This window comes from Pavona decussata, unplaced genomic scaffold, assembly GCF_977016875.1.
Source record: "Pavona decussata unplaced genomic scaffold, jaPavDecu1.1 SCAFFOLD_102, whole genome shotgun sequence".
Taxonomy (NCBI): domain Eukaryota; kingdom Metazoa; phylum Cnidaria; class Anthozoa; order Scleractinia; family Agariciidae; genus Pavona; species Pavona decussata.
The window spans coordinates 752128-764160 of NW_028145517.1; the positions used below are offsets into that span (position 1 = coordinate 752128).

Consider the following 12033-nt stretch of genomic DNA (forward strand, 5'->3'; position numbering starts at 1 on the left):
ATCGAGTGGTGAAGTGGTCTTCTGTAAACGTTGAATAATTGATTCCATCCAGCGATATTGCATCTCACTGATGTACACCTTTGTTGTTGTATTCTTACTTTGAAGATTAGGAGAAAATCCCATGCATTGTCACGGGAAGTTATAAAAATAATAAAAATCTTGTAGATGTGTATTTCAGGAAGTTATAAAGGCATTAAAGTGATCTTATCCCTTTGAATTAATAGGGAAGTTCTCTTATTATGATTCCACTCAGGAATTAGCATCTCTCGGCTAATTGGTCACAACCTTGGAAACTAAACACTTATATCCTCTTATAAGATCACATAAATATCCCGCCGCTTAAGCAACATATATATCGAGACATCAGGAATCATTCGCCACGGCAGTCGTTGACACAGCACATTCCTGTGAGGTTTTTCGCCGCCAGTATTCCATCTATTTCACTGATAGCAAACAACTAACCGGTCGTCTTTTAATCGAGGCTAGCACTAGAAGTCCATTTCGCAACATTTACCTCGTATGAAACGCAAAAACCACTGTGACGAAGGAAAAACGCGTAATTATTTCTTCGTGATCTAATGTTGACGTCGATTACGCTATAATCTATTAATAAAACGTTTGACTAAAGCTATAAGCTCACGCAGACAAGATTCTGGCAGATAATTTGTTCTTCGTGTTCGAGTGAAGTGAACTCCTTCACGTACAATCCAAACATTCTTCTTGGGAGAGTTCAGAGGAAGAGAAGTTTAACTGTTGCCTAAACCTACATAATCTACCTACCAACGGGACTGAGAGCTGTAGCGCTTCAGCGAAATCATAAACGGAAGCGTCTTCATAGTTTCTTTAGAAATGCCGTTAGACTTTCCCGTTGGTGGAAACAGCAGCAACAGCAGCAGCAATTCTTCTTCTGAAGCATGTGCCATCGACGGAAAACCTGTGGGTACAAAGGAGTTGAAAATCGCCATTCACCTGATCACATTGGTCGTTGCGTTGGTAGGAAACAGTCTCCTAATCGCTGCTTTTGTGAGAATGAAAGAACCACTCATGCTTCTTATCGCTAACATGGCAGCCTCCGACATCTTGACGGCGATCTTCCTTATGCCTCGCTTACTTACAATTGAAATCGTTGGCTCGTACGCTTTCCAGATCCATGGATTGGGAGGGAGAATTCTCTGTAAAATGTGCGCCTTTTTGAGTGACATATCAGTATCCGTGTCGACCCAGAGCTTGGTAATCATCGCCGTGGAACGTTTTCTCGCCGTCGTGTATCCCTTAAAGACTCGTAGAATCACCGTGAAAAAACGCCGTCTTCTCATCGCTTCAACATGGGTCATAGCCATGGCTTTTCACTCGCCATATCTTTATACAATGGAGCTAGTAAAAAATGAAAACAACGAAACAATGTGTCGCCAATCAAAATGGTTTCTGGATAAAGAGTTATTCTATGGATACAATGTGTTTTTGTACTTTATACTTTTTGTTATACCCATATTTGCCGTTTCTATTCTCTATCCCATTATTTTCATCTACCTTCGAATGGACAAAATGTCGGCACACCGAAGCACTAGAGGAGATAAGCGAAGTCGCAGGCGCAACATAAACTTACTTAAGTTGGCCGTGGCTACTGTTCTGGCACTTTTGATCTCTTGGACAGGTTATATAACGATTTTCTTCCAGGAATTGTTTGTTCCAGAGACCCTTCCACAGTGTAGCTATAGTTTCAAAGTGGTGTATTTTGCCGCTCTCGTGCTTGCTAGCTCCTACTGTGCCATAAACCCTTTCATATGTTTCATGTTTTTGCGAAACTTTCGTACTCAGCTAATTATCATGTGTAAACTGAAGCGTCGAGGCACATTAAAGTTCGATGGAAAAATTAGCGGCAGGTCTCGAGCGAGCACCGCCAACACAAGCTGTCGAGTTGAATTAGTTCAGGCGACCCCAAAACTGCAGACAAGCAGCCAGGACACGACTGAATAGATGCTTGCCCGGTACACCACAGTGTCAGTCTGCCGCTTTTGTAGAAAACACCTCAAAGCCTAAATATTGCGAAGATTAGCGCTATCACAAACGTTCTGCCCTGACGAAGTTGTGTTGCTCTGGTTTCAAATCGTATATAAAGGAATCTACATAAAATCTTCTGGGGTATATACACTGTCATTAAAAACTCATCGTCTTTTTGAATATGTAATAAATGTATTTATTTCTTCGCTTGTTAGCCCATTTAATTAGTTTGAAGGGAGTTGGAGCCGTAATTAAAATACTGTGAGCATGTTACCTGCAAAGAGAACATTAAAATGAAGTATGCGCCAGCTTTTTTGTCTGTTTAATTTACGAAAATTGTAGGAAAATCGATACAAAAAGCTTCCCTAAGTAAAAACGTTGTGATCCATTGATGACGAGACGATAACGAAGGTTGTGATTACTGAGTGAAAAGGACGTTTTGCATTTTGCATTTGTCTTCTTTGGATGAAATTAATTGAATGGAGGTTGTCTGCCTCGTTGTTGTGCCTGCATTTTAAGGCTTATCTAACTGAAGTTTGTACTCAGTCAGTTATTTTTAACACATGCAGCAAATTATTTCCTGTCAATATTTTCCACCTCCAAAGCCGGGAGTTTAATTGATGACAGACCGTCGCAGCTCAAGAAGATACAAAAAGTACAGAGCCGCTGCGTGATTAACAATCGGTAGAATATGCAGATACGGGGTTACCTTCATCGAGATAGTCTGCATGCGACATAGTTACCGTCCACTGAGAAAGAAAAATGAATAAAGAACTCCATTTCATCCATGAAATATATTAAATGTGGATTGCGGATGAAAGAATTAATAAATGAGATACCATCCCAGTTATAGATGTATTAAAAGCAGCTGCGAAAAGAAAAAAAAAAACAAACAATTCAGGCTTGAACAATGATTCGATCCATGACTAGCGTAATTCTGATGCAGCACTCTTTCAACTGAGCTTTCAAGCAAACAGTCCAAGCTGGATATTTTGTGAATCCGTATTACACCCATTAATCTGAAAAGGTTGAAGTGGAATGTATAATAAACAACTGTTTGAGCTGCAGGTGATACTTACTTTTTTTAGATTCGGATTTACAGAGTACCATAGATATGCTAATATCTCCGAAAGCTAACCGTCCAAAATACACTTAAATATCAATAACCATAAGATCCTTTGTTGACTAGTTAAAAACCATCAAAGTGAGCTCAGCAAAAGTTACATCAGGTGTTAATAGAAGACAAAGTACAAATTACCACTGTAATGAAAAACTAGCGAACTCCATTTTGGAAGTAAAATATAATATATGAAACAGGTATGTATATTTGGACTGTGGATGAGAGACCTCCGCAGTCCTATATGTACGCAACTTTAAAAAGCACGGCTGCGAAAAGAAAGTCTAAAAAAAAAATTCAGGCTTGAACAGTGATTTGAATCCATGACTTGTGTGAAACTGATGCAATGCTCTAATGTACGATGTACACAACAACCTAGCACAGGAAAATATCCTTAACGTGTTTCAGAAAGTGACCTGCACTCATGAATATAGAACTAGGTCGACCACTAATGAAAAATTCGATGTATAAAATACAAGAAATGAAAAAAAATGAGATCTTTTTCTCAAGATCTGGTGTCCAAATTTGTAATAGTCTCCCACTGACTTTAAAACTACTAAGCAAATCGCAATTTAAATCCGAATGAAAGAAAGTATTTCTTAAATTCCTTGAAACTGAAGATGATTATATTTAATAATTGGTTGATGCTTAGCGTGCGTATATCGAGTTATGGATGCACGCTGGAAGTTTTTGAGAGCACGTGAGAAGCGTAAGAGTTGTAGCTTCTTGGGTACTCTCTAAACTTCCCAAGTGCATCCATAACTCGATATACCCACAGCTAAAAGCATGAACCAATTCTTTTATAATATAGTGAAAATAAAGTAAATGATTCCTGGAAAACAGGTTTTGAAAAATTACAAAATTCAATGCACAAAAAAAAAGGTGAAATTAGTTTCTCTTATCGGTTTAATCTTAACGTATAAGAATTTGAACTGCGGATGGACAGGCCTGTAGTTACCGGTGAACATTGAAGAGTGACCTCTGTTATCATTTGAAAAGCATCTCCATTTACATTTCCGGGTGATAGCAGGCGACAGTCCGGGGGGATAATTTGTGTTGGGCGGTCGAGGTAATTGAACTCCTTCCTGCTTTAATCAAAACATCCTGCCTGACTGACTTAGGACGACGGGGAACTTGAGCTGTAGGCTATTCTCAGCTACACAGTGTCCTACGGTATAACTCTCGAGAGTAACCTTCCTCTCGAACAGACCTGGTTATCAATGGATTTTCGCCAGAAACTAGCCAAAACTTCTACCTGGCCAGACGAAAAGCCATGAGGTCATTTCAATATTAAACCAGGGAGGTTGATTTAAAGTTATAAGAGTTCATTTGTTCTACTTGTTAGACAGTAATGTAACGTACATGTACACATAAACAGAGTTTATGATCAGGACTAGAGAAGTGATTTTCAATATACATTCCGTATCATTTTATCTAGTTGTATTTGAAATTGCACGGCAGAGGAGTACTTGATGTTCGTCCATCACCAATAATGATGATGACCATAAACTTCACTGGGTTGGCGGAGTGCTTAAGAAGATGGCTGATTCGTCCGATAAGGGCACAAAGCTATCTCCGCAGATTGTGCACTTTGGGCCCACCCCGCTGGGTGACTGGGTGGAGGAGATGGCAGCTCTTGCTTTCCGCGCCGCCCGTTTACTTTCAGCCGTGGTTCTGCGACGCTGTTGAGCTGAAAAGGCTCCACTACTGATAAGGCTGCGCCATGATGGTCGATTTAAGCCAAGGTATTCCCAGGCTTCGACAGGAAATTCTAAGCTATTTAGGGTAGTCTTGAGGCTGTCTTTGAAGCGGAGCTTGAATCGTCCAAATTTGCGCTTTCCTTCTGTCAGTTCGCCGTATAGGAGCACCTTGAAGATTATTATACGCTGGTCATTCATGCGCAGGACATGTCCAGCTCATCTTGCCTGTGTCTTCTCAAAGAGAGCTAGTGTGTATGCTGGGCATCTTTGCTCGGGATTCGTTCCTGTCATTTGTTTTTTATCAGCTTGCAGAGACAGGTTGTGTGGAAGTGGTTCAGCTGTCTGGCATAGTCCAAAATTCACAGGCGTAAAGGAGTGTAGTGATAATTACAACCTGGTATACATTGCACTTGGTGCTCAGGCTGGTGCCCCTACGTTCCCAGACATTGGTTTCAAGTCTCCCAAAGGCGCTGCTAGCCTTGGTGACTCTGCACTTGATTTCTTCGTCGATGTTGGCTCGACGGTACAGGGTGCTTCCCAAGTAAGTCAATTTATCCACATTATTGGCCAGTACCTAGTGCGTATTTTTGGCTTCTTAGGAAAATGAGTTTTTTCGGCTTTTCGGTTGAAGTCGAAACTTCTTCGAAACTTAGTCAAGACTATTTTATGACGGTTGTATTTTTTGGCGTAAACTCAACCTCCTGGTCAGGATCTGTCTCCTGCCAGTCGATGAAAACAAGTGTCGTAGAAGACCATCGAGTGGTGAAGTGGTCTTCTGTAAACGTTGAATAATTGATTCCATCCAGCGATATTGCATCTCACTGATGTACACCTTTGTGTGAAAATAGGAGAAAATCCCATGCATTGTCACGGGAAGTTATAATAAAAATATTGTAGATGTGTATTTCAGGAAGTTATAAAGGCATTAAAGTGATCCTATCCCTTTGAATTAATAGGGAAGTTCTCTTATTATGATTCCACTCAGAAATTAGCATCTCTCGGCTAATTGGTCACAACCTTGGACACTGAACACTTATATCTTCTTATAAGATCACACAAATATCCCGCCGCATAAGCAACATATATCGAGACATCAGGAATCATTCGCCACGGTAGTCGTTGACACAACGCATTCCTGTGATGTTTTTCGCCGCCAGTATTCCAAAGTATACAACTAAACGGCTGTCTTTTAATCGAGGCTAGCACTACAAGTCTATTTCGCAACATTGACCTCGTATGAAACGCAAAAACCACTGTGACGAAGGAAAAACGCGTAATTATTGCCTCGTGGTCTAAATAAATGTTGACGTCAATTACGCTATAGTCTACTAAGAAAGCCTCTGCCTAAAGCTATAAGCTCACGCAGACAAGATTCTGGCAGATAATTTGTTCTTCGTGTTCGAGTAAAGTGAACTGCTTCACGTACAATCTAAACATTCTTCTTGGAGAGTTAAGAGGAAGAGAAGTTCAACTGTTGCGCTTCAGCGAAATCAAGAACAGAAGCGTCATCTTAGTTACTTCAGAAATGCCGTTAGACTTTCCCTTCGGTGGAAACAGTAGCAGCAGCAGCAATTCTTCTTCTGAAGCATGTGCCATCGACGGAAAACCTGTGGGTACGAAGGAGTTGAAAATCGCGATTCATCTGATCACATTGGTCGTTGCGTTGGTAGGAAACAGTCTCCTAATCGCTGCTTTTGTGAGAATGCGGAAAGAACCGCTCATGCTTCTTATCGCTAACATGGCAGCCTCCGACATCTTGACGGCGATTTTCCTTGTGCCTCGCTTACTTACAATTGGAATCGTTGGCTCGTACGCTTTCCAGATCCATGGATTGGGAGGGAGAATTCTCTGTAAAATGTGCGCCTTTTTGAGTGACATATCAGTATCCGTGTCGACCCAGAGCTTGGTAATCATCGCCGTGGAACGTTTTCTCGCCGTCGTGTATCCTTTAAAGACTCGTAGAATCACCGTGAAAACACGCCGTCTTGTCATCGCTTCAACATGGGTCATAGCCATGGCTTTTCACTCGCCATATCTTTATACAATGGAGCTAGTAATTAAAGAAAACAACGAAACAATGTGTCGCCAATCAAAATGGTTTCTGGATAAAGAGTTATTCCATCGATACAATGTGTTTTTATACTTTACACTTTTTGCTATACCCATATTTGCCGTTTCTATTCTCTACCCCATTATTTTCATCCACCTTCGAATAGACAAAATGTCGGCGCACCGAAGCACCAGAGGAGATAAGCGAAGTCGTAGGCGCAACAGGAACTTACTTAAGTTGGCCGTGGCTACTGTTCTGGCACTTTTGATCTCTTGGACAGGTTATATAACGATTTTCTTCCTGGAACTGTTTGTTCCAGAGACCCTTCCAAAGTGTAGCTATAGTTTCAAAGTGGTGTATTTTGCCGCCATCGTGCTTGCTAGCTCCTACTGTGCCATAAACCCTTTCATATGTTTCATGTTTCTGCGAAACTTTCGTACTCAGCTAATTATCATGTGTAAAATGAAGCGGCGAGGCACTTTAAAGTTCGATAGAAAATTAGCCGTAGGTCTCAAGCGAGCACCGCCAACACAAGCTGTCGAGTTGAATTAGTTCAGGCGACCCCAAAACTGCAGACAAGCACCCAGGACACGACTGAATAGATGCTCGCCCGGTAGACCACGACTAGGTGTCAGTCAGCTGCTTTTGTACAAACAGCTCGCTGCTTAAATATTGCGACAATTCCCGTCATCAAGAACAGAACTTCTAGTCCCATGGATGTTTGGTTACTTTAGAAGATTAAGTTAAAAAAATAACAGCACTCTTTTAGAACAATAATAAAGTTGAAGAAGACGAAGAAAGTTCTGCCCTGACAAGTTGTGTTGCTCTGGTTTCCAATCGTATACAAAGAAATCTACATAAAATCTTCTGGGGTATATACACTGTCATTAAAAACTCATCGTCTTTTTGAATATGTAATAAATGTGTTTATTTCTTTGCTTGCTAGCCCATTTAATTAGTTTAAAAGGGGCTGGAGTCGTAATTAAAAAACTATGAGCGTGTTACCTGCGAAGAGAACATTAAAATGAAGTATGCGCCGGTTTTCTTGTCTGTTCAATTTCGTACGAAAATCGATACAAAAAGCTACTCTAAATAGAAATTAACGTCGTGATTCATTTCAGTGACTGCAATGATGACGAGACGACGACGAAGGTTGTGATTAGTGAAAAGGACGTTTTGCATTTTGCATTTGTCTTTTTTGGGTGAAATTAATTGAATGGAGGTTGTCTGCCCCGTTGTTGTGCCTGCATTTTGAGGCTTATCTAACTGAAGTTTGTACCCAGTCTGTTATTTTTTAACACATGCAGTATATAATTTCCTGCCAATATTTTGCACTTCCATAGCCTGGAGTTCAATCAATCACAGACCATCGCAGCTGAAGAAGATACAAAAAGTACAAAGTCGCCGCCTGAATAACAATCGGTAGAATATGCAAATACGGGGTTACCTTCATGGAGATACATGTAGTCTGAGACACACTTATCACTGAAATGTGAAAAATTAATAACGAACTCCATTTTGGAAGTGAAATACATTAAATATATGAATGCATATTTGGATTGCGGATGAAAGAATTAATAAATGAGATACCCTTACAGTCATAGATGTACCGAACTTTGAACAGCAGCTGCGAAAAGAAAAAAAATTCAGGCTTGAACAGTGATTCGAATCCATGACTTGTGCGATAATGTTGCAGTACTCTCCCAACTGAGCTTTCAAGCCAACAGTCCAGGCTGGACATTTTGTGAATTCGTATTCCACCCATAAATCTGAAGTGGAATGTATAATAAACAACTCTTTGAGCTGCAGGTGATACATTGGGGTTATCTATCCCATAATTCACAGCTCACAATGGTTGCTCGAGTCAATGTTTTCGTTCGAGTGTGCTGTCAAAACTCTGATCGTTTAAGTTGTTTATTGTTATTCTACCTTCAAAACTTATACAGCTTTTTAGCCAATGCAAAAACAATGCATCTATAGCCGTTTGCGAGGCGAAAATGTGAGAAGTAAGCTTATTTATTCACCAAGAATGGGTATGTGGAGATTGATTGTACACGGGATTAGCGATCAATAAAATTGCTCTCTTGTAAGGAAAGACTTTCTCGTTTGCTATCATAACTTGAAAAAGCTTAAAGGTGACTTCGTTTGACGAATAGACTACATAAAGTATTGCATTTCAATCATTTTGTTATATTGAGAGTCAAGTAAATATATAAATCTCTTGGCGCGAAATACCCGCAGGTATCAACGCCTTTTCTTGGACTTTTTGTTGCAACCTTAACCCGTCTAATCGTTTCATGTCGAGTTTTCGTTTTCAAAACTGTGCAACGGAGATGAATTTCCCCCTTTTCCCTCTTTTCAATGTTGTCACATCGGCCGACATGTCTGTTTACCTCTGTGTTCCTCCTTGTATCGACAACCATGAATTGCGCCTGACATTGCGTGGCGTGTTCGTTAGTTGCGCACTAAAGATGCGCATAAACAATTAGCGCGAACGTCCTTAAATATCAATAACCAAAGATCCTTGTTGACTAGTTGAAAACTATCAAAGCTGCCTCAGCAAAAGTTACATCTGGTCTTAAGAGAAGACAAAGTACCACTGTAATGAGAAAAATTAATAGCGAACTCCAGTTTGGAAGTGAAATATAATACATGAAATATGTATGTATATTTAAGAATTGGTTCATGCTTAGCGTGCGTATATCGAGTTATGGATGCACGCAGGAAGTTTTTGAGAGCACGTGAGAAGCGTAAGAGTTGCTCGAGGCGTAGCCGAGAGAAACTCTAGCTTCTTGAGTACTCTCTAAACTTCCCGAGTACATCAATAACTCGATATACGCACAGCTAAAAGCATGAACCAATTCTTTTATAATATAGAGAAAATAAAGTAAATGATTCCTGGAAAACAGGTTTTGTTCTTGGCTAATTACAAACTTCTCTGCACAAAAAAAAGGTCAAAGTGGTTGCTAATGTCGGTTTAGTCTTAACGTTTCATTAAAGTTCAAGCTCTTATTAATATACATTTTTATGGTGTTGTCTCTCTGTAAAAAGTTTTATGTAAGCTTCACCCATCTGACTTGCACACGTCATCGGATGGACGCACGGCTCTTAAGCTCTAAACCGTAAGCTCTAAACTCTGCACATAAACAGAGTTTATGATCATGACAAGAAAAGTGATTTATAATATACATTCCGTATCACTTTATCTAGTTGTAGTTGCAATTGCACGCCAGCAGAGTACTTGATGTTCGTCCATCATCAATAATGATGATGACCATAAACTTCACTGGTTGGCGGAGTACTTACGAAGGTGGCTGATTCGTCCGATAAGGGCACAGAGCTACCTGCCGCAGAATGTGCACTTTGGGACCGCCCCGCTGGGTGACTGGATGGAGAAGCTAGCAGCCCTCGCTTTCCGCGCTGCCCGTTTGCTTTCAGCCGTTGCTCTGCGATGCTGTTCAGCTTAAAAGGCTCCACTACTGATCAGTCTGCGCCATAATGGTCGGTTTAAGCCAAGGTCTTCCCAGGCTTCGACAGGAATTTCTAAGCTATATGGGGTGGTCTTGAGACTGTCTTTGAAGCGGAGCTTCAATTGTCCAAATTTGCGCTTTCCTTCTGTCAGTTCGCCGTATAGGAGCACCTTGAGGATACGCTGGTCATTCATGCGCAGGATATGTCCAGCTCATCTTGCCTGTGCCCTCTCCAAGAGAGTGTGTATGCTGGGCATGTTTGCGCAGGAGAAGACCTCTGTGTCGGGGATTCGTTCCTGCCATTTAATTTTCATTGGCTTGCAGAGACAAGTTGTGTGGAAGTGGTTCAGCTGTCTGGGATGTTTACTGAAGACGGTCCAAACTTCACAGGCGTAAAGGAGTGTATTTATAATTACAACCTGGTAGACCTTAAGCTTGGAGCTAAGGCGGATGCCCCCACGCTCCCAGACGATGGTTTGACGTCTCCCAAACGCGCTGCTGATCTTGGCGATGCTGCACTTGACTTCCTCGTCGATGTTCGCTTGACAGGACAGGGTGCTTCCCAAGTAAGTGAATTTATCCACATTATTGACCACTTCACCCTTCGCTGAGATGTTGGGTTTCTGGTGGGGCTTGCCAGGGTAGGGTTGGTACACGACTTTGGTTTTCTCGGTGCTGATGGTGAAGCCTACGATGTCGCATGCCCCAGAAATCCTGTCTGTAAGTACTATCTTGCACTGCCCGCTCACTGGTCGAAATGAGAGCACAGTCATCGGCGAATAGAAAATCTTTGATGACTGTCTCTTTCATCTTTTGTTACTGCTAGCAGTAGACGCTAATTGAAGAGTTTCCCGTTTGTCCTGTTCCTGATGAGTATTGCTTCCTCGCTGTCTAGGAAGGCATCAGTGAGCATAGCAAAAACATGATGCTAAAGAGTGTCGGCCCTGTCTTATTCCGTTTGTCACTGGAAAGGCATCTGATGCTTCTCCATCGTGCTTTTCGGTGCTTTTCGGCCAGAAAAGATGAGATTTGTTTATCATTCTCGTCGAGTAAGTCTTGAAAAGGGCAGACCAGTCATCCTCCGCAGGGGAACTGCCTAACTGCACGCATTCCAATTTACTGTACAGAGTAGAGAGACCAGCTGCAACATATTCCTGCTTGAGTTTAGAGACGTTCAGCTTCTTGAAGGTCTTCTTCCCGTGTTGCATTTCCGTCTCTTGGGCATAGCTTTGGACACAATCAGCCTGTGATCCATCCAGCAGTCAGTGCCGCGCATGGCTTTGTTGACTTTGACATCCTGTCTATCGCTCCGCCTGGTGAACACTTAGTTGCTCAGATGCCAAGCAACGTCCTTGATAAATAAATAAATATTTTTATTATTAATTCACGGTGAACTAACACGGGGGAGCGAGCGCTGAAAGCAGTATAATCTGGGGCATGCACCGCCTGGAATGTCCTTACCTGTGTTTTCCAGGAAGAAAATTTTTCATAAATGTGAATCTGAGGACCAGACGGTCAAATTATTTGTAAACTGCACACTGGCACCGCAGTTCTCGCTTTTATACGCCAGCAAGTGTCGCCGAATTCCTTAAGGTGCCAGTTGCAAAGGGATCAGGGAAAGGAAGGAAAGGGATAGCTTTTATTTAATACGAAATTTTATGGGTTCCATAATTTTCTTACGGCGACAAAAAACAC

General features: G+C 41.4%; 2 protein-coding genes across 2 annotated transcripts; both read left to right on the forward strand.

Annotated features, from left to right (window-relative positions):
• Positions 1 to 172: 172 nt before the first annotated feature.
• LOC146471487 (QRFP-like peptide receptor) lies at positions 173 to 7897 on the forward strand. Its single transcript, XM_085120804.1, has 2 exons — positions 173 to 2085; positions 7685 to 7897. Exon 1 carries the CDS (start codon positions 850 to 852, stop codon positions 1975 to 1977), a length of 1128 nt encoding a protein of 375 aa, XP_084976930.1. The 5' UTR covers positions 173 to 849; the 3' UTR covers positions 1978 to 2085; positions 7685 to 7897.
• LOC146471488 (prokineticin receptor 2-like) lies at positions 5990 to 7490 on the forward strand. Its single transcript, XM_085120806.1, has one exon. The coding sequence runs from the start codon at positions 6344 to 6346 to the stop codon at positions 7418 to 7420; it is 1077 nt and encodes a 358-aa protein (XP_084976932.1). The 5' UTR covers positions 5990 to 6343; the 3' UTR covers positions 7421 to 7490.
• Positions 7898 to 12033: the final 4136 nt, after the last annotated feature.